This window comes from Chlorocebus sabaeus, chromosome 20 (assembly GCF_047675955.1).
Source record: "Chlorocebus sabaeus isolate Y175 chromosome 20, mChlSab1.0.hap1, whole genome shotgun sequence".
Classification (NCBI taxonomy): domain Eukaryota; kingdom Metazoa; phylum Chordata; class Mammalia; order Primates; family Cercopithecidae; genus Chlorocebus; species Chlorocebus sabaeus.
Window position 1 is genome coordinate 92,689,152 of NC_132923.1, and position 26,009 is coordinate 92,715,160.

General features: G+C 50.4%; 2 protein-coding genes across 19 annotated transcripts in view; one reads left to right on the forward strand and one right to left on the reverse strand.

Annotated features, from left to right (window-relative positions):
- ERI3 (ERI1 exoribonuclease family member 3) overlaps positions 1-17,723 on the forward strand; it is a 134,788-nt gene extending 117,065 nt beyond the window's left edge. For all 13 annotated transcript variants that reach the window (XM_037998498.2, XM_073007378.1, XM_037998535.2 and 10 more), the window contains one exon: positions 17,195-17,723. Coding sequence is in view for 8 of the 13 variants with exons in the window: in XM_073007378.1 (XP_072863479.1) it covers positions 17,195-17,277 (83 nt within the window). In the remaining 5 variants the exon portion in view is untranslated. The remainder of the gene's footprint in view (positions 1-17,194) is intronic.
- Positions 17,724-18,143: 420 nt separating this feature from the next.
- Positions 18,144-25,401, reverse strand: DMAP1 (DNA methyltransferase 1 associated protein 1). 6 transcript variants are annotated; one of them, XM_007979019.3, is made up of 11 exons: positions 25,306-25,401; positions 24,997-25,146; positions 24,397-24,488; positions 23,940-24,135; positions 20,339-20,497; positions 20,060-20,227; positions 19,574-19,759; positions 19,338-19,409; positions 18,941-19,013; positions 18,508-18,800; positions 18,144-18,258 (listed from the first exon to the last, which is right to left on the reverse strand). In XM_007979019.3, exons 2-11 carry the CDS (start codon positions 25,099-25,101, stop codon positions 18,199-18,201), a joined length of 1,404 nt encoding a protein of 467 aa, XP_007977210.2. In that variant the 5' UTR covers positions 25,102-25,146; positions 25,306-25,401; the 3' UTR covers positions 18,144-18,198. The 6 variants fall into 6 exon arrangements, with proteins under 6 accessions (XP_007977210.2, XP_007977209.2, XP_037854404.1 ...); XM_007979018.3 differs by having other exon boundaries at positions 25,273-25,392; XM_037998476.2 differs by having other exon boundaries at positions 24,997-25,106; positions 25,273-25,386.
- Positions 25,402-26,009: the final 608 nt, after the last annotated feature.

The following is a 26,009-nucleotide window of genomic DNA, read 5'->3' on the forward strand; positions in this document are numbered from 1 at the left end:
TCACCTCCTTTTCCTTTCAGCCCCAGCCTGGCCTCTGTCAGAGGAGGCTGTGTGATGGGACTCAGGCCTATACTCTTGCTCTGAATATCCCTTCCACGGACCCATCTTACCAGAGGAAGGGGAGAGGAGGCTCTCAGGCATCCTTCCTGCCTCCCCATCACTCTTGGGTTGGGATAGAACAGTCAGCCCAACCCAGATGCTTCTGGTGGGAGAAGCTGACTCCAGTGGGAGAAGCTGACTCTGGTGGCCAGGCCTTGTGATCTCCCCAACGATGATACTTCCTCCCTAGAGGCCTTTGCTTGGAACCTGGCACCTCAAAATCTGGCCCTATACACCGAAAGGAGCCAGTGATTGGTTTAGGCCCCTCCCGACCTGTCCAGTCCCACTGCTAGGCGGGATCTAGCGCTGCGCTGCACTGACACCCATGCTGGCCCTTATTCTCCGCAGGGATTATCACTGCGGCCTGCGATAAACCGGAGCTGCCACAGGGGGGAGCCCCTGGCCCCGCGGCTGCCTCATTGGTCTTTCCCTGTCTCCCCTCCAACATCCTCATTGCCTGCACACGCCCCCGCCCCGCCTGCCGCAGCCATAAATCTCAATTTACGAGGGTGGCTCTGGTGGGGGAGGGAGGCAGCACCGCTAATGATGGCTCCTCAGCCGGATTTTTCATGTTGCACAGTCATAAATTTTTAAGAACAGCATGGGCAGCACGTTAGCGAGTTATCGAGGCTGCCTCCGTGCTGGCTGCCTGGCTCCAAGAGAGAAGAGCAGAGGCCGGGTAGGGCCAAGGAGGTATTCTGGGGCGGGGGTGGGGCAGGGCAACCAGAGGAGTCTAAGGCCAGGGTAAGACAGGGCCAAGCAGACGGGCTAGGGCTACAGTGAGCCTGTGCACAGGACAAGGTAGTGCTGCCAGCCGCCGGGAGCCAAGGCCAGGCACGTGGGTGGGATGAGGCATGTGGGCATGCAGACCGTGGCCTTCGGGAGTCCCTGATGGATGCCTCTGCTCCAAGACTTGACACCATGATGTACAGGAAGCCTGGAGACATATGGATTTTCAAAGTGGCCACTTTGAATAGAATTACAAACCCTGAGCATGTGCACGGTGAGGCCTCTGCCCTGGCAGAGCTACACCTAGTTCATAAACCAGGTGCCTTTTAGGATTGTTCTAGAGAGCTAGGGTGCCTGGGGAAATGCCCACAGAGGGAGCATATCTCTGGATATGCTGGAGCCTGGAGCCGGGCTGACCTCATTCTGTTTAAGGCTCATGCCTTCAAGGTTGAGTGTTACTAGGTAAGTCGTTCCCCATCCGGGGTCTCTATTTCTTCCTCTTTAAAATGGGGTTGATGCTGGCCCCTAACTGTCAGGCTCACTGGAAGCAAGAACTGTAAAATCCTTGGCCCATATTTGCTCCTTCATCTATTTAAATTTCTAGAAAAGTTTCTGAGGGAAGTGTCTGGGAAAGAGATCATTGTGGGAGATGATGGAGCCTTCCCTGTGTTTAGTCATTCATTCAGAAAATGTTTGCTGAGGTCTTCTGGGTGCCCAGGCCAGTACCAGGGCTTCAGAGGTGAGAGATGCTCCTTCGTGGGAGGTGAAGTGAGCACTTTTGGCTGAGGCAGGTCAATGTTCCCAGCCGTGTTCCTGGTTCCACCACAGGGTTGAGGTGCCAGATCCAGCCCTGTTTTTCCATGGAAGCACCTAAGCCTTCAGGGTGCTGAGAGGCTCATGCAGGTGTCCTCACAAGTCCTCGGGCCAGGCGCTCCCCTGAGTCCCCTGACCAGCACAGTTGAGGGTTAATGCTCTTGACCACCTCAAGGGTGGGCAAGAAGAGCAAGTAGGACTCCAGGAGTCCCTGGAGGAGGTGGGCCTAGCACGAGGGACAGCCTCAGAAGGCCACAAGCACAAAGTCAAGAAATCAGCAGTTGCTCAAGTCGGCAGAAGTAGTGGGAGTGTGTGTTTGGGAGGTGGTGAGTGAAAATCCTGTGTTCAGGAGGGCTCCATGGTGATCCATCAGGACAGCTTGATCATTTTGGCAGAAGAGAGTCCCCACTCTGAGCCTTGTTGGCTTAGGGGAAGTCCCCTGTCTACTTGGGCACAGACTCAGCCTCTGTCCTCTGCTGGCCTCTCCTGTCCCCCTTAAGCCAGTCTCCTCCTGCTCCCCACACTCCACGCCCCTCCCTCATCTCTTGTAACCTGTCATACCTTCTTTTACCTCATTGACTTCCCATGTGGCTTTATTTTCCCCCAGAGCCCCATATTCCCACCCCGCAGCCTAATTAACTCCTCCTCATCCCTCAGAGCTCAGCTTAAAGTTTGCTTCCTCGGGGATGCTTTCCCTGACTCCTAGACTTGATCAAGTCCCCGTCTCCCCATGTACTTTTTCTCAGCACCCTGCTCTCCCTATTTATAGCATTTAATCACAGTTGTAATTAAGAAATTATTTGTTTGAAAGCTGTTTAGTGCCTGTCTCCCTCACTAGACTGTAAGTTCCCTGAGGGCAAGAAATGTCTGTTTCATTCGGCTTATATCCCCAAAGCATAGCACAGTGTCTGACACGTGTAGGCAGATAGTAAATAAAATGTGCTGTATTGAATTGAGTTAAATTGAGTTGAGATGGCCCTCGCCCACCCCTGGGTGCCAGGGCAGGGGAGGCAGCTAGGGAAGTGCCTGGAGCTGAGGTGGTTCCCATTAGTCCTCATGATTAATTCACAGCCACACTGTGATAGAGTGGGCTTGTCCCCAGTCAGCGCCTCCGCTGGGGCCCACCTGTTAGCGACAAACAAACAAAGGGGATAAATAATGCATTGGGAGCTGAGCCAGGCAAGGCGGCGGTATTGAAATTAATAGGGATTAGCTGAGCAGCTTGAGGATGAAATATTTACCAGGTGGGACAGGGCTTAGGGAGGGCATCCCCCCTTCCCGGAGACCATAGGCATAGCTAGGCCTTTCTCCAGGGCATCATTGGCTAGGACTGGGGCACCCCAGCACCACCACTGCCACCCCTGGCTGCCTGGGTTTGCAGGACAGGCTGGCCAGACAGATGAGAGCTCAGGTCCCAGCCAGTCTCCTTGCACAGCAAAGTCCTGGGGAAACCAAGATGCTAGAAGGGAATGGAGGTGGGGAAGGGTCTGAAACCTTCAGGGCTTTGGAAGCTGGAGACAAAGACCATGACAGGGTTTCAGGTCCTGGGCATGTCAAGGCTTTGGGTGGCAAATGTCAGGGCTGGAGTTGGTTTGCCTGTAATCTTGCCCCTCTTTCTTTTCCTCTGGTCCTTCCTTCCTTCTTTTCAGTATGTATTTCTTGCGTGTCTCTGTGGATAACGTCTGTGCCCTCAGAGAGTTCATGGTCTAGCAGGAGGTGAAGGAGAGGCAGTTACAATACGCAAACTGGCTGCTGTGGGAGCACACAGAAGAGGTTCCTAACATGAAGGCAGGATAGAGGGAAGGCACCTAGAGGAAGCACTAGCAATCCTGGGTCCTGAGAGGTGAGGGCAATGAGCCAGGTGAGAAGTGAGGAGTTTTCTAGGCAGAAGGCAGAGGATTTGAAAACTCAAGGGGCAAATGAGCCTGAACTTGGCTGTACAACAGGGGAGTGGGAATGATGAGACTAGAGATGTAAACAGGTCCAGAACTCAGACTTTTATAAAGGGGTTTGGATGCATTGGGAGCTGAGTCAGGCAAGGTGGCAATATTGAACTTAATAGGGATTAGCTGAGCAGTCCTGAGAGGGGTGAGGAGCCACTGGAGGTGGTGCTGGTGGTGGTGGTTTTAATTTTTGACTCTTAAACTTTTTACTTTGAATTAATTTTATATTTGTAGGAAAGTTTCTATGTATCCCTTACCCAGCTTTCCCTCATGTTAACATCTTACATAATCACAATACAGTTATCAGTACCAGAAAATTAACATTGGTACTATGCTACATTAAACGGCTTATTAGGCCGGGTGTGGTGGCACACGCCTGTAATCCCAGCTACTTGGGAGGCTGAGGCACGGGACTCACCTGAACCTGGGAGGCGGAGATACAGTGAGCCGAGATCATGCCACTACACTCCAGCCTGGGCAACAGAGAGAAACCCTGTCTCAAAAAAAAAAAGCCTTATTTTTATTTCACCAGTGTTTCCATTAAAGTCCTTTTTCTGCTCCAGGTTCATTGAAGGGTTTGTTGTTGTTGTTGTTGCTGTTGTTGTTTCTTGAGGCAGCGTCTCACTCTGTTGCCCGGGATGGAATGCAGTAGTGCCATCTCGGCTCACTGCAATCTCCGCCTCCTGGGTTCAAGCGATTCTCCTGCCTCAGCCTCCTGAGTAGCTGGGATTACAGGTGCCACTATGCCCAGCTAATTTTTTGTATTTTTAGTAGGGACGGGGTTTTGCCATGTTGGCCAGGCTGGTCTCGAACTCTTGACCTCATGATTCGCCCACCTTGGCCTCCCAAAGTGCTGGGATTACAGGCGTTGAGCCACCGCGCCCAGCCTGGGTTTTAAGACAGGGAGTGAAATGACCAGATTGGTGGTTTAATAGGACACCATGGAAGAAAGATTGGCAGGGGCACTGCCATTACCTAGTTGAGAGATGATGGTGGACTGGACCAGGATGGTGGTAATGGGAATATGGACTTAGAAATTATTGGAAAATATATGGTAATTAAAGCTCCTAGAAATTATTGGAAAATATATGGTAATTAAAGCTCCAGGAGGGGAAAGTTTGCCCAGGGAAGGAGAGTGAGAAGGGAAGAGGACCAATGACAGTTCTGAGCAACACCCATATCTAAGAGGTGATCAAAAGAAAGGGAGTGTTCAAAGGAACCAAGGAGAATTGCATGGAAAGTGAGGGTGGGCCACTGAAGCCCAGGGAAGAGAGCTTTAAGGAGTGAACTGTTCACCAATTGTCTTATCAATCAAAACCTGAAAAGCTTCATCCTCATGAGTCATAGGGATCATTAGAGAATGCAGTGTTGGTAAAGCAGTGATCAGATTGCAAGGCGGGAGATGAAGAAATAAGATACTGAGTGTAAACAACTCTGAAGTTTGCCTCTAAAAGGGAGGAGAGATTGGGTACTAGCCAAATGGAAAAGGGAGTTAAAGGGAGACTTGTTTACTCCCAAGATGGGAGAGAATATATTTACATGCTTATGTGAAGGAGCCAATGCAGAAGAAAAAAGTGAAGCTGTATCAGTGGAAATAGGATACTCAATAATGTAAGGACCCTGAAAAGGCCTAGATTCTGGGTTGGACCCTACCCAGGTGGAGCGGAGGGATGGGCTTAGAAAGTGACATCAGGCAATTAGTGGTGCGTGGTGTTAAGAGCCTATAGTCCCAGCTACTCTGGAGGCTGAGGCAGGAGAATCGCTTGAACCCGGGAGGCAGAGGTTGCAGTGGGCCGAGACCACACCATTGCACTCCAGCCTGGGTGATAGAGCGAGACTCCATCTCAAAAAAAAAAAAAAAAAAAAAGTGACATCAGGCTTGGCCCTCTCTTGTGACAGGATAAGAGGACTGGGGCAGACTCAGAAGAGTGGCTTGTATGTGGCTCCTGTGAAGTAGAAGATAAGATTGTTTGCATGGGTGAGGGGTTTGTGGTGATATTGAGGGCGGGGGATTTGAGATTTGTGGAAAGGAGAGAAACTTGAAATTGTCACTAGGGCTGAAGGGAGAGAGAGTGCACACTGATCAGGAACACTGGAGATTGGCTGGGCAGTTTTATATACCCAACTGAGGCTGATGACTCTGATTTTGTAAGTGGCACTAGTGGCACTAGTCTGTATGGTTGAGATTTTCTCTAGTCACACACTCCAGGTGGCAGGCACAGAGAAGGCAGATTTTGGGTTTTTCCAGGCAAAGGTGATAAGGGAATAAGAGAGTTGAGGATTGGCAAGAAAAAGACTGAAAAGTAATGGACTGTGCAATCCAGGCTCCAAAGGCAGACATGTCAGTTATGTTGCTAGGACAGAAACTATGACTTTTCCCTTCTTTTTCACTAAATAGAACCCCTGTATAATTATAGAACCCCTGTATAATAATCAGTGTGTACCTAGTTAAAAGACTACTTTTTTAGTTTTCCACACAGCTAGGTACAGCCATGTCTCTGAGCTCTGGCTGGTGAAACAAAAGGAAGTGTGTTGTCTGGGACTTCCAGGGATGATACTTAAAGGGAAACAACTCAGCTGGGAAATACGCTATTCTTGCCTTTTCCCACCTTCCCTCTTTCTTTTTCCTGGAATGTGGATTTGATGGTTGGAGCTCCAGCAGCTGTTTTGGACTATGAAATAGTCTGAGGATTGGAAACCACATGCCGAGAATGGCAGGGCAGAAAGAAATAAGTCTGAAGAGTCTGATGACCTTGTGGAACTGAGGGGCGTTTAGTCAACTTATATTGCAAGCCATACTCGTAGAATGCCTTTCTTAGTAAAGCTATATTTCTTCCCTCTCTGTTTTCACTGGGGTTTTAGTCTAAACTTGATTCTTTTAGCCTTTTTCCTAACATAGCCTGTGTCCTAAGATACAGCTAGAAACAATTTGATCAAATGTTTCAAGAGAGCAAAAGAAAAAAAAGGGTTACCAACTTCCCAGCCTGAAATAGCAGCGTCCTCTTTGTCCTTCGGCCTGCCTCCTTTATTCAGTGAGTTCTATGTTGTAAGGTCCATTCCTTATGTCATTCTCCTTCCTGCCTTTACATTCTGTATCAGTTAGTATACTTTCAGCTGCAAGAAAAAGAAACCCCAATTTTAAATATCTTAAACAATAAGGGGATTTATTATCTCACAAAAGAAATTCAGCAGTAAGGTGATCCTAAGGTTGGTTAATTCAGCATCTCAGCAATGTTATCAGGGACCCAGATTTGTTTCCATTTTTCTTTCATCTTCAGCATGGTCTTCATAGGCTAACTCCCCTCAAGGTTGGAAGATGGCTTCTGCAGTCCCAGACATTATGTGCAGGTACGAAAACATCCAGCAGAATATAAAGGACTATTTTTCCCTCATGCTTGTCTTCATAAGAGAGAAGAAATTTTCCTGAAGGCCTTTCAGCAAACTTACCCTCAGTCTCAGTAGCCAGAACACATGCCTATCCCTATGTCAATGACTGGCAAGGGAGAACGGGTCACCAAAAATGGCTCAGACCACAGAGGATTAATTCTGATTACTTGAAGGAGTAGTGGGCTCTGCCAACGGGGCAGAAGGTGGTGGCGCTTGGGAACATCATCAAAAGTGAACAAGGGCCAGGCCCAATGGCTCATGTCTATAATCCCAGCACTTTGGGAGGCTGGGGAAGGTGGAACCAGCCTTGGTAACATAGCAAGACTCCATATCTACCAAAAAAAAAAAAAAAAAAGCCAGGCATGGTGGCATACTTGTAGTTCCAGCTGCTCGGGAGGCTGATGCAGGAGGATTGCTTGACCCCAGGAGGCCGAGAGTGCGGTGAGCTATGACCAAGCCACTGCACTTCTGCCTGGGTGACAGAGTAACATTCTAATTCAAAGCAAAAGAAGTGGGCAAGAAAAAATGTGAATACAGGAGAGACGATACATATGGAGAGAGTAAGGGTATAAATTTTAAGGTTTCAGTGAGTGAAAAAAAAAATAGTATACAGACAGGTTAGGCATCCCTGATCTGAAAATCCCAAATCCAGAATGCTCCAAAATTCGAAACTTTTTGACTGCCAGCATAACACCACAAGTGGAAAATTCCACACCTGACCTCATGTGATGGGTCGCCATCAAAACTTTGTTTTATGCACAAAATTATATAAACGATTATATAAAATTACCTTCGGGGTATGTGCATAAAGTATAGAAGAAACAAATGAATTCTGTGTTTAGACTTGGGTCCCCATCCCCAAGATATCTCATGTATATGCAAATATTGCACAATCTGAAAAAAATCCAAAATTCAAAACACTCCTGGTCTCCAAGCACTTGGATAATAACCTTGTTATTGTCAGAAACCAGGGATATTTGGATTTAATATTTCAAGGAAGAGTAGTAGGATGTTTAAAAGGTTGAGTGTGTTACTGTGAATATGGGTGGAAATTAGATACAGTGGAGAAGGCCATTAGTGCTAAAGTCAAAGAATGAAGAGGCTGGCAACAAGATTTCTCAAAAGGTCAGGATATAGAGGTTATGGCAGGCAGGTCTCTTGGGAGGGAGGTGGCCATGGTCTGGATTGATAGCACGTGCTCACAAGAAAGTCTCCAGATAGTCTGCTGGTACATGGGTCTGGGGCCGGGTCACAGGTCCTGGTACTTTCCAGCTACCTGGGGCAGCACAGGCAAGTGGCATAACCTCTCTGTATCTCAGTATCCTCATTTTACAAGGAATCTGTCCTGGTAGTTCAAGCCATTCTGGAAGAGGGTAAGGCCCTGACATGTTCCTATTGGAACCACTACAGGGCCCAGAAGACTGATGAGGCTGCCAGGTATGGCAGATCAGCTCAGCTGTTCTCAGTAGCCAACCCCTCCCTGGCTGGGTTCCCTTTACTTGGCTGTAGGTGATCTGGCTATAACCTGGCACTTCTAGTTGTGGCATCCCAGACCAGGAGGAAGGTGAGGCTTTCTGGCCCCTCTACCTGGATGAGGCCTTGGCTGGGATTGAGTTGGGGGAGGCGGGCATCCTCTGTAATGGCCAGAGCAGCCGCCCTGTTACTACGGCGTATTTCACTTTTAATTCTGACATATAATGTAATGATCTTTTTTAAGGCCCGATGATATTATCTGCCTGACTAGATTATTGAGTCTTCATCATCTCCAGATAAATTTATGGCCAGGACGAGGCTCAGGATTTATCATCAGTCAATAGAGCTCGATACTCTAACAAGGCGTGTAATAAGATATACATATTTAATGATCCAAGGGGAGGAGCGCTAATGGGAGTCGAGTGAGTGGTCCATGGGGCTGGGGCTCTGCCCTAGGGTTGCCATGGCTGTGGGGACATGGATGTGGTCTTTGCCCTATGGTCCCCAACTCTGGTCTTTCTCAGGACTGCCTCAGTCTCCTTCCCAAGAGCCTGAGGAAGGAAGAGGTAGGGAAAGGAAGAGGCAGCATTAGGGCCAGGCCTGAGCTAGGGCCCAAGCATCTTAAGCCCAAAGGGTGTATGCACCCCCTGAGAACTTCGCTCCTGCTTCCAGGCCTTGGAAGGGTTGGGGGTGTCCTTAGACCTGTACGCCCAGGCCCCTGAGCATTAGGGCGAGCCCACAAGGGAGGGAGTGCCGGGGCTGCGTGCCCAGGCCGCACTGATGGTGACGGATGGTTTTTCATTATAGCCTCTCAGGTCCTGCCCGCGCCCTGTGTGGAAATTCTATTTATTCCCTAATTTGTAAAAATTCCCTCTTTATCTGATCCCAATCAGGGCGGGGTAATTGGCTCTCTGGGGCAGCGGCTGGGGTCCTTGATGAAGAGCTATGTGGATGTACCCAGCCCGGCCCCCACCCAGCCTGCCACCAGGGCCCACAATTAATAATGATTTGCAAATGGCAGACAAGCAATAACACAGAAAGATGTGGTGTCCGTGCTGCCTCTTCATTTCCTTCCCTCGCAGATATAAATGGCCACAGAACAAAAACCCAGCACTATAAATTCTAGAATTAGTTATTCACCGGGATAAATGGGGCCCGGAGCCACCAGCCACTCTCCCTGCCACCGTTCTTGCCTGCTTTCCCTGATCCAGGTTCTAGCCCCATGTCTGTCTTGAGCCTGGCGCCTGACTCTTCTGCCTCTTTGGCTCACAGCACAATTCCTCAGTTTCTTCCCACCACTCCAGCTACCTCCTCCTGTGTGGCCGAGACTTGGGAGTGGTCACCTGGTCTGGGCCTGTAGCTTCCTCTGCCGGGCTGGAGCCAGCAGGTGGGATCCTCCCTCCACCTCTTCTTATGGACCTCCCTGGCTACCCAGTGTGGTTTCTGTCCTCATTCTGTATTGGGGTTTGAATGAAGTTGACATGTCCTGCTAAGCCTGGGAGTCTGGATAAGGGTTGGTCTTGGGTATCATCTTTGGCATTTGGGACCAATCCTGTCCGTTGGCCAAATCTGAGTTGAGTTCCTGGTGGCCAAATGCACTGTAAGTGACATAAGGGGTTTGATGCTGTGCTTACTGGTCAGGCAGTTCTGGGATGCTAGCAAAGGGGTTTCCGGGCACCATGCCCTCCCGGCCAGGCACATCCTCCCCCAACCCCACTGCCCCCAAGTGGCTGTGAGCTGGCGGGTAATGGGCGTGTAATGGCCTCATTTCCATGCCTGGCCTCCAGGAGCGGCGGTAAGTGTTTGATTGCCTTAATTTCCAAACACATCATTATCCCAGCTTTACCAGCGCTTAATAAACACTTTATGAGGATTTTTTTAAAAACATCTTCAGTCCGCATACTTCTCTGAAGTGATAAACTCTAATTAAGTCTAATATTTAAAAATATGGTAATGGTGAGTTGTTTGAATAAGTGGACTGCATTTCTGTAATTTCATTATTACGTAAAACACGCTAATTATTTGGAGCGCGCTTATTACGGTGAGAGAAATCGCCTGCTAATCAAGATGAAATTGCCTTTTCCCCTTATTGTGGAACCATCGTCATCCTTCACCATCAGCCTGTGGCACCTCCAGGCACCTCGGTGGGGTGGAGGGGGCTGAGGGGAGGGGCTGAAAGGGGTCACTTTGGAGTGGAGGCTGTAAGGACCCTGTCTGGGAGAGGGGGAGGAAGCTATGGGAGCCATAGCTGTGGAGAGAAGGGAGTGTGTGTCTAGGAAGTGTGTCAGGTGGGCCAAGGTGGCCGTGAATGGGGGCTCGGGACTGTGTAGGCCATGTCTGAGACAAGGGGGGTGGGGATATCAGGATATTATTGTTGGAATAACATTATTTTTAGATGTTATTGGAATTACAAAAATAATAACTAACCGAGCTACTGTTTTAAGCACTTCACAAATAACTCATTTCATCTTTTTAACAACACTTTGAGGGAAGTTATTGCTATAATTATTATTATTCCCATTTTAGAGAAGAAGAAACCAAAACAAAGAGAACTTAAATAGAATTCAGGAACTTGCTCAAGTTCACATAAGGTTACTGAGTGGTGGAGTTTGGATTCAAACCCAGAAGCAGGATATACTGGGGCTGTCTGCTGTGTCAGTCCTAAACTCACTGTCTTGGCCTCCATCTTCCTTCTAAGCTAACATTTGATGCTAAACCTTAAACTGCACCCAGCTGTTGGGTCCCCATCACAGAGTTGCCAGATAATACAGGGTTACAAATAATACAGGACACTAAATTTGAATTTCAGATAAATAATTTTTAGTATTAAAAAAAAAATAAGTGTGTCCTGTATGGAGCTGGGGCTGCATTTAATCTGGCAGTCCTGTGTCAAGCAGACCTAGGCACTGGCACTTTGCTCTCAGGGCATTACTGCTGCCAGGATGTCTAGACAGACAGATGTGGCAATAGTTGAGGTTCTAGAATGTAGACACACCCAGGGATCCTGCTGTGTCACCCTTACCATGCGTGGTTCCTGCTCCTTGCACTGTTTTCCATACCACCTCCGAACTACCCTACCCTATCTCTGCTGGTCCCTGTTCCATGGACTCTCGCCTCATTCCTCACCATGTCCTGAAGATCACTAATAAAGTGCGTTACCAAGCTAAGCATTCCGCAGGCAGGAGGCCTGTGGAGACTCCAGCAGACCTCAGGATGTGTCTGCATGTTCCTTTAGGCCACACTGCCTCTTAGTCCCATAAGATCAGCAGCTTGCCACCCTACTCTCCCTCCTGTTCCCCCAGTTTGATTGGCTTCTTTGATCATTTCACATACATTCTCTCCTGCCTCCAACAGACACATGTATGGGAATTGTATATATGATAGAGGTGTCATTTCAAAAGGATGGGGAAAGTGTAGACAGTTCAATCAATGGTGGTAGGACAATTGGCTATCGGGGGAAAAAAGTTAGAGTTTTTATTTCTTACCACACACAAAAATAAATTCCAGACAGATTAAAAAGTTAATATAAAAAAACGGAAAGTATTAGAAGAAAACATAGGATACTTGTGTGTGTGTGGTTGTGTGTGTGTTTAATAATGCTGAGATAGAGAAGACATTAGCCTAGAAACCATAAAGAAATGCCTGACAAATTTAGATGTCCCATAGGAATATGACTTAACTTATCCAAAGCTAAGTTCATCACTGCCCCAAATTTGCATCTTCCCTGGTATGCCTTATCTCAGTGAGTGGCACTGAGATCCTAGATGCTTTCCCTCTGCCATCCTAATCCCCCCATTAAGGCTTGCTCATTCTCTTTCCTAAAAATTCTCTTACCTCCATCCACTTCCCCCACATCATCAATAGATCTCCATTTCCACTGCCACTGGCCTAGTTCTGGGCCATTATTTCTGGTCTGGACCACAGTAGAATCTGCTAATTGATCTGTCTGCCTTCAGGGTTAATCCTTCTAATCCTGTCCTCACATCTAAGATGGTAATTCTGAAACACAGATCTGGTACTGTCATTCCCCTCCTTAACCATGTTAATGTCCATCATTCTCAGAATATTAACATCTTAAGCTCCTTAGTTTAGCATTTGGGTTCTTTAGGATTCCCTTTAGTCCGTCACTGACCACCAGCTTCATCTCTTGACACTCCCTTCTGATTCTTCATCACCCCCACCCATCTGATAAACTTAATTTTTTTTGGACACTCCACATTTCACCTCCATAAATGTGCCTATGCTGAGAACACCTTCCTCACCCCAACCCTAACTGGGTGGGCTAGCTCCCTCCCCCATCCCCTAAGACCTCTGATTAACTCTGGAGTCTTTTCCTAATCCTCAAACAGAACTAGATTACTTTTCCATGCATCCTTTTCTCATAGCACTGTACACCTGACAGGGCTGTCTTTGAGTTCCTTGAGGGCAGGGAGCTACAGAGTCTTGCACATCCCTCAGAAGCATTATGGTACAAGATCACTGAACATACAGAAGGTGTCGGTGCGTGTTTGCTGAATGAATGAGTACATGAATGAATGGACTTCTCACTTCTTGGGTCCCCTTCCTCCTGAGGGTCTCCCTAGCCCAGGCCCTGCTTCCTGTCCACTACCACTCAGTTCCCAGGTAAGTACCACTAATGGAGAATATCAGCCTCAGGTTGTTTGCCCTTTGTGAGCTCTTTCTGGGTGTCCTAAGTGATCTGAGCAACTCTTTTGTGTGCAGATTCTTTGTCAGGCAGACATTTGACTGTCCTTGGGCCCAGCCAACAAGCTTATCCTTCCTTGTTAGGTGCTAGCCCCACTAATCTTCTCTCAGGGATTTATGCAGCTGCACTCCTGACATTATGGTCCTGGCAATATAAAAATATTTCCAACACTGAGAATATTAATGCCCCAAAAAAGAGGAGAGGGTCATCTTGTCACAAATTGATGATCCTGCAGAAACATAAAAACAGGTTAGCCTGGCCAGGCAAGGTGCTCACGCCTATAATCCCAGCCCTTTGGGAGGCTGAGGTACAAGAATTGGAGGCAGAGGTTGCAGTGAGCTGAGGTCACGCCACTGCACTCCAGCCTGGGTGACAGAGCGAGACTGTCTCAAAACAAAACAAAAGGAAACAAAACCAAAGGTTAGCCTTCTAGAATTTGAAGGTGAGGTAGACCTACTCTTGGAGGCCTCTATTGTGGGTGCAAGGCTGTGCTCCCTGCCACCCCACTCTCACCCTACAGCAGCTTCATGCTGGCCTCCGTAGCTCAATGAGAGGTCCTGGAAGGCAATCCTGCTAACCCAGGTGGCCCCCAGAGCTTCAAGCAGAAAATTTTCCAAGAGACTATGTTGCCACTAGACTCACCCTGCTGCTCGCTCTCTCTGAATTTTTGGCCTATTAAAAGCCCCAGATCTGTCTCTAGTGCTTCTGCCAAGCTTCCTCACTTTCTAGTAGGGCCATAGACTTAAAAAAAAAAAAAAATTATCAAGGCTTCAAGGGCTGGAAGAAGGGCCTGGAGCTGGAAGTCCATGGCTGCCATTCCACTGACTTGCTAGGTGAACTGGAGCAAATTTCTTCCTTTCCCTGGTCTCTCTTTATTGTAGCAGGCCAACTGCAACAAGTTAGACTCCAGAAATACCCAGTAAACAGGATCCGAAGTCAGAATTTAGAGTGAATGCCAAGTTGGTTTCACCAAGTCTGCCGGCCCCTTTCAGTCATCTGTGCTATCAGTTGTATACACTTTCTCACCACTAGGTCCTCCAGAAAACTAGCTTCCTTGCCTTTTCTTCAGAAAGAGGAGGTATTCCAAGCATAAAGAACAGCATGTGCAAAGATATGGGTGCAACACCTTGTTCAGTCCTCACAATAACAGCAAGGCCATTATCACCCCAGTAGAGGAACCTAAGTATTAGAGACGCTAAGCCCTTGCTGCGTGTTATGAAGCCAGTGGGTGAAGTTTAGATTGGAAACATGTCCTTCTGGCTCCAAAACCCACTTTGTCATTTTCAGAAAACAGTGAGTGGGGGTCCTTTAGATTGGAGTCCAGGGATTGAGGGTTGAGTATGGCAGAGACCAGAAATAGCAGGGATCAATTTTTGTGGAGTCTTTAAGACACATTACAGAGTGTGGACTTTAAACTGAGGGCAAGGAGAGCCATTGAATGGCTTTAAGGAAGAAGAACATGATCAGATTTATGTCAGAAAAATCACTTTGGCTGTAAGAGAATGAATTCGGGGGAGAAAGAGGACAGCTGTTGTAATCCAAGATGATTAGGCAGAGACTAAGAAGAGAAAATCTGCAGACGTTCATACTTGATTAGATTTGGAGAGTGAGGGAGAGGGCAAAGTGGCAACATGACTCTCAGATTTCTTTGAGCATTTTGGGTGGATTATGGTGCCATTCACTGGGACAGAGAACATAGCAGGTTGAGGGGTAAGAAGCAGCTTGGAGAGAAAATTAGCTCATGATTGGACGTTTAGGGTTTATCTAGAAAGAGATGTTCAGGAATATGTGGTGTGGAGCCCAGGAGCTGTCCAGGCTGGAGACGGTGATCTTCAGGGGGTAGCCAAAACTCACGATTTGGATGAAGTTATCCAGTGTGTAGAGTGGGGAGAGGTCAAGGACAGACTGGGACATGGGGACCCTCTCCCAGCACAGGGCCAGGCACAGGTGGGAGATCAGTGCTTGCCCACTGGATGGCTGGTGGCCCGGGGGTTGGGGCTGGGACATTCACTTGGGCCAGGGGAAGCAAATTGAATGATTTGTCCAGCAATGAGGGAGGAGCCAGATGAAGTCAATAGAAAACTAATTTTCTTTTCTGCTGGAAGAAATGAGGTGTGTGGCCGCTGGGTAATTGCAGATAACGAGGGGACTTATTCTTAATATGCACAGCGGCCATGGTCCCTAGGGTACAGGAGACAGGAAGGATTGGAGGTGCCCTGATAGGGCCAGACTTGTTTGGCAAGAAAATCACCCTATTATAGTCCCTCTATTGGCACCACCACAGCCCATGGGCCCCATCCTAACCCCTCCGCCTCTTAGGCCCCTTCCTGTCCCATTCCCCTTCCTGTCAACTGCCTAGCACAGCCCCTCCCTCCTCCACCCTCTACCCCCACAGCACAGGCGCACACACTAAGAGAGACAAATGATGGGGCCTCAGCTGAGCGGGGTGCGTGTCCGGCCCATAAACCACGGGGATGGGTCACGTCTGGAGTTGCCATGGCCGCCACTACCCACCAATCTGTCTTCCCACTGTTCTGCCTCAGACCAGCCCGTATGGCTTCCTGAGTCCCTGGGGGAAGGTGTCACCTCTCAATGCCCACATCCACTGCAGGTACATCCACACTGAGCTCTGCGAGACAGGACCCTGTCTGACTTGCCTGCCCAAAGCAGGCTCCGCAGAGCTAGGATCTGGCTAGTGATGCAGGGTGTGGGCTGACCAGAGACTGCGCCTCCTACTGCCCTTGTCTAGTGCTGGAGGGTCCCCTTCCTAGGCTAAGGTCCTGGCAAAGGTGGGCCTTGACAGGCAGAGAACTCCTGACCCCACCTTGAGCTTACTACCCCCGACACTTGATTATGACATTGATGTACAATATTTCTACAATCACAGCATCGATCCTATGAAGGCTGGTGGTAGCTGAGGCCCTGGTTATGGCCCAGGAGCATCTAAGGGAGATGGGAGAAGACGCAGGTGAGGGGATAATGAGTTGGTGGCTGCGTGGGCAGCTGAACAGAAAAACTCAAGGCACTCAGGCTGCTTCTCTCCTAGGCTTCCTCTAGTTGAATAAGCTCTGGGCAGGTGCACCTCCTGCTGGTGGTGGCAGTGGTGAAACAAATCCTGGCCCATGTCCATGATACTGAGGCCCCAGAGGCCTGATCCTGCAGCCTCCAGGGTTCTAGGACAGTTGAAAGCATCCAATACTGGAGAAACTGTTTGTGATAGTCTAATACAGGCAGACATTCCACAAGGTATGGGCAGAAACAGGGCCCAAAAAGGGACTAGCACCCACTTTGAGCCTACTAGGACAGAGGCAGGGCTTCCGCTGACGTATACAGGAGTGTCTGGTAGAGGGCTGATGGCCAAGGCTATGAGGAGGACCACAAATCTGGACCCACCCCATCCTGTCGGAGCTGCACAGGAACAGGTGCCCAGGCAAGTTGCTGTTTGAGCACACAAGCCCAGGACACAGGACAGGTGTGTTTCCCAGGGCCCTGGCCCAGCAGTGCCGAGCCTTGTGCCTTGTCACTAGTGATTATGGCCTGGGTCACATCTTCCACACACACGAAAGTGCCGGCAAAGTCACCCTGGCCGTGGGTGTGATGAATGGCCGCCCAGTAATGAAATGGAGACATCAAGGCGGGTGGCGGGAAGACGGAGTGTGGCGGACGGGCCGTCCCCACGCGGCGGCAACAAGAAGGATCGCCCAGCGGCCGGGGGCCGTCAAGGGAGAAATTACACATTTACTCTGCCTTTTTCTTACTGCGACGGCGCCCATACATCACCGCTGGGGCTGGGGCGGGACATGCCGGCCAATTTCCAGCATGAATTATGGAACTGAGAAGCATCGAGACCAGGCTTCCTGCTGGCCCAGCATCACCCAGCCCAACCTGAAGCCAGGGATGCTGCCACCAGGGGATGGGACCACCCTCTCTAAAGCCTGTGGCTCCTGAATCTGACCCTGCTTCCCACCCCCGCCCTTGTAAGAGCACCTGTGGGCATGGAGGGGAAGGATCTGGGGCTGATCTAAATGTCTTCTCTCCTTTTTAGACGACTGCAAGAACATTGCCAACATCATGAAGACACTCGCCTATCGAGGCTTCATCTTCAAGCAGACATCGAAGCCGTTCTGATTGGCTGAGGACAGGATGGGGCAGGACAGGGTAGCTGTTTGGCCCAGCCCAGAATCCTCCTCTCCCTCACCAGAGGGGAAGAGGGAGAGTGGCATAGCTCTGCATCCAGAGTGTCCCCCAGCTGCCCTGTGGGCTTGTGCCCTTGCAAGGGCTTGGCCACTTGGCCCTTCTGGAGCAGACACTTTGTGCCCCCCATCCCCACCCCTCAATCTCAGCCCAGTATTAGCCCCTCCCATTGCGGGCCTGGGCTAGGGGAACCCAGGCACTCACCGCCTCCTCCCTGGTACACAGGCTTGTGTGGGGCCACCAAGCCCCCCCTGTGCCCCCTCCCATCCATAGTGCATGGTGTGTGGTGCCCCCAGGGCTCCAGGACAGATCAGGCCCCACCTTGTGTCTACCCCCATCCCCGCTGTGAACGTGCCACTGAATAAATTCGGGGAAACGAGGCAGTGGGTGTGTGTGCAAAGCCGTCTGTGTATGTGAGGCTGCTGCTGCGCCAAAGCTGTCAGGATGTGAAGGTAGGTAGAGCATGCTCCAGACTGCCTCTGTGCACGAGGCCATCCGTGTGTGACTGGCCGTCACTGCAGCACCTGTGACACCCTCACTCAATATGCACACAACTGTGGCAGTGCGGGGACTATCAGTACAGGCTGTGTGCAAAGCCATCTTGAGTGTAAACCACAGGTGCTCTGAGGTGCAGGAGTTTGGGTGAAACTCATAGTGGTTAGTGGTCAGAGAGCTGCGAAGGGCCTGAACACAGGCAAACCTACCTGCCACCCTGTGGAGTGGCTGTGACAATCCCCTCCTGGCCCACCCTTCCCACTAGGGGCATCAGAAGTGAAGGAAAGGAAAAGGAAGCAGCCTGGTCCAACTCAGCAGCTCTATTTACATAACAGCGTCGCCCACACCCCGTGGGATCTCTCACGGCTTCTTGGCTTTCTTCACAGAAGATGAGCTGGAGGCCGACTCCCGTCGCTTTCTCTGAGGACACACAGAAGGCATTGAGGTCAGTGACCCCCAAGGCCTGAGTCAGGCTTAGTGCATGTGTTTCACGTGCTCAGGGACAAGGACACCCACTGGTCAACCCACTCCTACCCCTCAGTCTCAGACCCACACAGAAGTGATGATCATCCCTGCTGCAGGTACTAGAGGGAGAGGAGCCCCTACACCCATGTGCATGCGCTCACTCGCAGGGCCAAGGCATGCCTCCCAGCCTGTCCAGGCTCTTACCGAATTGGGTGTCAGGGGTGCGCCCACCACATCAATGATGGTGTCCTTGGGGTCAGGGCCAAGTCCTGGTTCAGTCACTGCTGGCTCAGCAGAGGCCGGGCCTGGGCCTGATGCTGGTGTGGCAGGGCCCCCCAGCACACCTGCCCGGGCCAGTGCCTCGTGACGGTGCCGCAGCATCTGCAGCTCATACTCGCAGTTGGCACAGGCCTGCTTGAGCTCGTACAGCAGCACCAGGTCACTTCGCAGCTCATTGAACATGTGCACCAGCTCCTCCGTAGGTGTCGGGCTCAGCTCTGCAGGCAGGTGGCGGGCAGCACAGGGGCAGAGCCCAGGTGTGGTAGAGGGCCAGCCACGTGAACTCCCCTCCCCTTGCCCAGTCTTTATCCACAGCCTTGGGTGGGTACACCCTGTGGGGCCCAGTCCCCACACTCACCCACACCAAGCTCCAGCAGCATCTGTTCCAGGGCCTTGATCTTCTTCTGTCCCACAGAGCTGGGCAGCTTCATCTGCAATGAAAGCTAGCAAGCTAAGCCTCTCCCAGCCACAAGAGGCTTAGGATGAAGGGGACAAAAGGCAGTGGGAAAGAGGTGTGGAAGAGACGGTAACACATGGAGGTTAACTATGGGCCAGAAAAGGAAATAGCCAGGAAGCTGAATATAGTGAAAGCTGTGACCTTAGCCTGGCCACATCACTGAGATCCTGGCAAGGCCACCTCTGTCTGCAGCAATCTCTCCCACCGCTCCATCCCCACCTGCCTTCAGCGTTTGGGCCACATGGAGCCCAGAGCAGAACCCAGGGCCCAAACATGCTAAAGGAGGTGACTCACGTACCCGTTGGCTCCGCAGCGTGACACCGGCAGACTTGAAGTCTGGAAACTTGATGCCTGCAGTCTCAGGAACAGCCTGGGGGAGAAGGCATTATGGAGATCAAGGTGTCACAGGGAGAGAGCCCAGGGTTAGTCCCAGCACCCCATCAGCTCTGGGTGCTCTCAGAACCCTCCACTCGGGGTGGGGCCTTGTGCCAGGTGACCCTTCCACCCTGAGGTGGGCTGGCTGAGCCTCCGCACCGGCTTCTCAGCCTCCTTTTTCTGGGGTAGCTTCTTCTTGGGGGCCTTGCGTTCCGTGCGCCGCTGCTCTGCAGTGGTGTCTGCCGCTGTGATGAGCTTCTGCAGGTCCTGGCTGCGTTTCTCCCGCTCCTTCTTCCGGGCCTCGATCTTGCGCAGCTCCTGTAGCAGGTACTCCTCCTCTGCCACCTGGGAAAGTGAGGGATGCAAAGTGTGTGAGGGCACTTCTAGGAGTGACGGTAGACACGGAGGTGATGGGGTGCTGGGGTGTCTGTGAGGGAATCTGAGAAGTAAGGGATCATGAGGGAGGTGAAGGGCTATGAAAAGCAGGGGGGATGGCCCATGAGAGGTAGGAATGGGCCTGGGGCAGTTAATAGGGTATCAGTGGGAGGCAGGGGGACCTGGAGTGGGAGTTGAGGGGTACGGAGGATGGAGGCAATGGGCAAGGGGTTTGGGGCATGGAGGACAGGTATGTGGCCTTGGGCTAACCTGCTCTGGGGTCCGGTTGTAGAGACGCTCAAGCTGTTCCTTCCGCCGTCGTTCGTGCCCAGCATCAAATACTGGTATCTTAAGGTCTGTGCCTGGCACAGCCCGCACGTTAGCAAGCTTAGCACAGATGTGGTAGTACCGCTCCTTCAGGTCTTCCACAGAACGCTTCTGAGAAGCAAGACAGGGTAGAGGAATGAACATTCAGGGGCATGTGGAAGAGATGGCATAAAAGGGCCTGCTAGAGAAGCTGGGCACACATGCAAATGCACAGTGGCTCACCTTGAACTGCTGGTGGTCATACCGGTCATGGATAACAACAAAACGCAGGTCAAAGCGGCGGCTGAGGTCAAAGAGGTGGTCAGTTTCCGCCTTAGTCCAAGCATCATCGTGGAGATAAAGCTGGTACTCCTGCTCTGAGTACACAGGCACCTGCACAGTCTACTGGCACAGAAGGACACAGTAGGGGCATGCCCACATCATGTCATGTCTAGCAGGTTCCAGCCCCCAGTGACCACAGCTCCTCCTGTTTGTTGCCAGCCTCTGGGCCTGTGTCCCTGCAGCGAGGGAAAAACCTGTCTGCTTGACTAGAGGTCCTAGCAGGGTTTGGGACTGTAGCCTCCCCCTGATTCATTCCAGGAGCAACTGCACTGTCTCCAGTTCCAGAGCCTCAGTTATGGGACACACACTCCTGCCCCCATGGTTAAGGTGAGGGGCGCACATGTAAGTGCTTCTGTGGAGTCCAGAGGTCAACTCTGGAGTAGGACAGATGGCTAATTACCCGGAGAAAGGCCCAGCAGCCCCTAGTCCATATAACTCTTGTCTGAAGCACTACTGCCACCCAGTGGGGACAGTGGGACTTGCTGCTCCCCCAGAGTTTGCCAAGGTCAGGCATCTCTACAGAAGCTGGGCCTGAATCCTACTCCCAACATAGGCAGCCCTGCCAATGCCCCTTCCTCCCTTCTCCCATACCCCCAATCCTACAGACCTCCCCCAGAGACAAACAGCACTACCACCAGCTGGGTCTGTCAGAGACCCAAGGAAGGAGTCAATGCTAGACTAGATCAGGAAAGTCTCTCTTCTCAGTTAAAGACCACAACCAGCTCCAAAACTGGTCGCCTTTTGGACATCTCCTACTGGAGGTCCCCCATGTACCTCAAACTTACCTCAGTACTGAACTCTTGGCCCTCCCTCAAACATTATCTTCTCCAGTCCAGATTTCAGTCAATATCACCATCACCCAACCCAGCTGCTCAAGCCAGAAACCTGGGAGGCATCTTAATTCCTATCTTTCCCCTTGACTCCCAACTCCCCTTGACCAAATCTGTGGCTTTTACCTCCAAAATTTCTGTCTCTGTTGCCACTTCCCAGTCCAGCCTACCCGCTGTCACTTGGCTGGATCAGAGAAATAGCCTCCCTGCTGATCTCTGCCCTCATTCAATCCTCCTCCAATCAATTCTCCATCTGCAGCTAAGGTGATCTCTTTGAACAGTGCTACTTAAAGGATAGTCTGCAAACCAAGTGCTGTTTACACTTACCCCTGGTCTATGATGAGAATGGAAACTGAAAGTAGACACTAAAAAACTTACATAACAATTTTACAGTAATTGTATGCTGTTGAATCTAATATGAGGAAACATGGCCTTGTATTTTGTCTTTATAATTTTATTATCTTTATCAGTGTCTGATGGATTAGAAGTAAAAATAGAAAAATGTCCTTCACCACAGATGATTTGAGACACACTGTCCTAGTGTTTCAGAATATATATCTTATCATTACCCCCAACTATCCCTTATTAAAATCCTCAGAGGCTCTCCATCTAAGATAAAGCATCTTCTAGATAATTCACAAACGCCTCAAGAGCAAGGGTGTCCAGTTCATCTCCCACCTTTAGGACTCAGCACACTGTACGTATCAGTGTCTACCAAATCAATTAATGAACACGCAAATAAATGACCTGGCCTCCTCCCGCAGCCACTGTCCCTCATGAACCCCAAATTGCAGCCAAATGACTAGCAGTTTCTAGAACATAGCAGACTTCCCCCTTGACCTTTGCTCTTGCCTGAAATGCCTTCCACTTCCACATTCCTTCTACCTAGATAACTTTCTCAACCTTTCGAGCTCTCAGGCATCATCTCCTCTGGGAAGTCTCTCTGGTTTGCCAGGTTTGGTTACGTATTTCTCCTATGCATTTTAATTCAATTTAACTAAAAAACAAACCAACAACTCAGGACCAGCTACGGTGGCTCACGCCTGTAATCCCCACACTTTGGGAGGCTGAGGTGGGCAGATCGCTTGAGCCCAAGAGTTTGAGACCAGCCTGGGAAACACCGTGAAACCCGGTCTCTAAAAAAAACACAAAAATTAGCCAGGCATTTTGGTACATGCCAGTGGTCCCAGCTACTCGGGAGGCTGAGGTGGGAGGATCGCTTGAGCCCTGGAGGTGGAGGATGCAATGAGCTGAGATCATACCACTGTACTCCAGCCTGGCCGACTAAAAGAGACCCTGTCTCAAAGAAGAAGAAGGAAAAAAAAAAACCCTCAGGAACCGTGCAGCCAGTCCTCTCAAGTAGCTCTTAGTCAAGTGAGGAAGACATTTTTTCATTCATTCAACAAATATTTACCATGGGCCTGCAATACCTATGCTGGAGACACAGTGCTGCATATGACAGGCAGGGGTCTTAGCCTCTCAGAGCTCATACTGCAGCTGAAAAAATAATTTTGATGTCATGTGGGAAGTTTGATACATAGCATATAACAAGTGACACTCCAGCCTGGGGACAAAGATTGGTTAGAGAAGAGGTAAATGAGGCTTTCAGGCTCTAAGTCTAGGCTATTCCGGGCTGCAGCAGCTGTGAGGCCACACTGTACAATGACTTAAGTAATGGACTAGGAAACCTAGCCCAATCTAGCTCTGCCTCTCACTGGCTGGGTGAGTCTGGGAAGGTCCTGCTCTGCTGAGCTACAGTAATCTAGACCAGAGATAACTCAGCTTGGACTAGGGGGCTGGCATAGGGGATGAAGAATATAGTCAGAGATGTGATTTATTATGGAAAAAGAATCAACAGGACTCAATAAATAGATGTGTCACTGGCATCTAGCTCAAATACTGTGCGCATTCTGAGAGGCCCTCCCTGACCATCCTACGGGAGGACCCCCGCCACACACCCACAACTTCACTCTTTATCTCACTTCATACCCATTCAAATCCTGGTTCATGTTATTGATGGCTCTTATTTGAAAGACTTCAATCCATTTCCTTACATGTTTGTTTTTCCTACCTTCTTTGTCCTGCTGTTGATTTAAATATTGTGAGCACTAAGGGAGAAGACTAAGTCAAGGACGATCCCCCAAGTTTCTGGTTTGGGCAGCTGGGTGGAAGATGGTGCCATTCACTAAGATGGGGAACTTACAGATTTGGGACTGACAGAGGGAACATGATGAGTTCTGTTCAGGGTACCTACCTGATGTAAGGTACCTGTGGGGCATTCAGAAAGAGATAGTAAATGACTGGATGCGAAGGAACCACTGCTCTGGATTGGTGACGTGTAGAGAGGGTAACTGAAGCCACAGGGTTCATACTAAGGAAGTATAGAGCAAGAAGAGTAGAGTACCTAGGCTATAGCTCTGAGGAACAGCAACATTTGAAAGACCAAGAAAAGCCTTGAAAAACCAGAGCAGGTCCGGGAAAGAACAGGATCCCTTGGGCAGAAAAGACCCATGGAGTCCTACTCTGCATGCATTTGCCATGAGGACTGGGTGGGTAATCACAGTTGGGCATGAGCATGCCCCCGGAGCCAACCCTAGGAGACTGGAGAGCTTGCACAAATGGCTCAAAGTGGGAGGGCAATCTTGGCCTGTGTCCAAATGAAGGTAGCTCACCTTATTGAACCTAGCAAAGGGATAGTCCTTGCCCTCCTCCGCTGCACGTCGCCAGTGGAAGAACATTGCTCCGTCCTTGCGGGCTGGGTTGGTGAATGGCATCCACTTCCAAGGCCGCACCTTCTTGGAGCCCAACTTGGCCTTCACTGTACGGTATCCCTGACCAGTGTCACTGGGTAGCAGTGGGGGTGCATCCCTGGCAGTGAGGTTTAGGGAGATGGCAGGTTAGAATCAGAAGGTGTGTTAAAGAGATTTTTGTCCCAGGGAGCTGATCCACCCTGCCCTATAGCAAGAAAGTCATGACCTGGAGCAAGAGATTTCTGGTCCTCCTGCATCCTGCTAAGCAAGCAGGAGCCCTCACTGGGAAGGAGAGAATTGGAAGAGAAAACTAGGAGTTAGGGCCATGGCAGGTGAATCAGGGGCCAAAACCTGGGGGACTTGGGATCCCAATACTTGCTTCTTGTCAGAGTAGAGCAAGGCATAGACTTCCCGGTGCATGCCCTCGGGCCTTTTGAAAGTCAATGTCTCAGAGGACTTCTTGGATTTTTTCTGAGGAAGGAAACCACAGAAAGGAACCACAGCCTAGACTCCCTTTCCTGACAATTCTTTAGTCCAGCTCAATCCCTGAAAAAACCAGCACCTACAGGGTCAATGACAGGCAAACTGACACACTGTAAAGGCACAGAAACCCCACTCCCAGGGACACCACCCTACCCCAAAATAGAGCAGTCCCCTGCCCATTCCACCAACTCTCAGACTGTTACAATGTCTTGATTTCTCCCCACCAATATCTTGCAGCAAAAATCACACTTGCCTGGTCCTCTCGTCTCTCAGAGGTGTCATACCCTCTTGGTCCCACCGTCTCCCACGATGTCCCACCTCCTCCCTCCCATCAAGGATGACATACATTCTGTGTCCCGTTATGTCACCCCTTTTATCACCCAACTCACTGTAAGTGTAGCACTCATCCCTTGCCCCATCTCTCTTCTGTTGTCACTCCTCCCCATCTTCACTCCCCTACTCTCCCCTAGCCAATGCTTTCCGGTGCCCCTGTTACCTTGTCTGGGTTGATAATGTCCTTCTTGCTGATGGTCCCAGAGGCTGCATCCCCTTCTGGACCCCCGAGTTCTAGAATGTCCCGTACATCCGCGCCCGTAGCCATCGCGCCTGAGAGAGGGGGGAGCCACCGGAGGTCAAGGGTCACTGCCTGAGGGAGGACCAGGCTCAGGTCAGGGGGCGGGGCCAATCCAGAGCCAAGCGGAGGCGAGGTGAAGAGGGGGGCCAAGAGGACGAGGGTGGTCCAGGTCAGGTAAGGGTTCTGCCTGTGTCCCACCGCTTGGATGTTCCTAACGGCCCCTTCAGCCACCTGGGCCCTCGAACCTCCGCACCCGTGTCCAGCGGCTGCAGCCCCCACTACCACTCCCCCGTCCCCGCAAAGCCGCGGCAGAAACTTCCGGCGGTGCTCATTCGAAACGCGGTCGACAGAAACGCTTCCGGTCGGTGTTGTAGGAAACGGAGCCGACTGGCAACCGAGGGTGAAAGCTACTGGCCGTGCTGAGCTTGCCACCGTTTGGTTCTCCCGCGAGCCCGTTCTCATTGGTGCACTGCCTGCTTTCTGGCATTTTCCGTCTACGATGCTCCGTTGCATCTCAGGCAATGAAAAGAGATACCAGAACTTTGTGACCTTGGGAAGTAACTTAATTTCTCTGGGCCTTTTTCTTCATTTGCAAAATGGAAATTGTATTGGCACCTGTGTGAATGAAATACCAAGAATTCGTGTAAAACATTAGCACAGTGCCTGGGACATTTACTATTTTTTTATTAAATGAGTTAATGATTTGAATTGACCCCCTTCATTTAGTGCTACTATGTACTCCGCACTGTGCTAAGCTTTGAGGTGAAGAGATGAAGGAGGTGAACTTCAAACTGTGATAAGCTTAAGGGTGAAGAAATAAAGGCAGAGCTTCCTAGGGCGGCTGCCAAAATGGAGTAAGGTGTGGGCCCTCATTTGAACCTCCTCTGATGGAGATATCTGTGGGTTGTGGTCTCGTGGGGCTTTCCTGGAGGCCA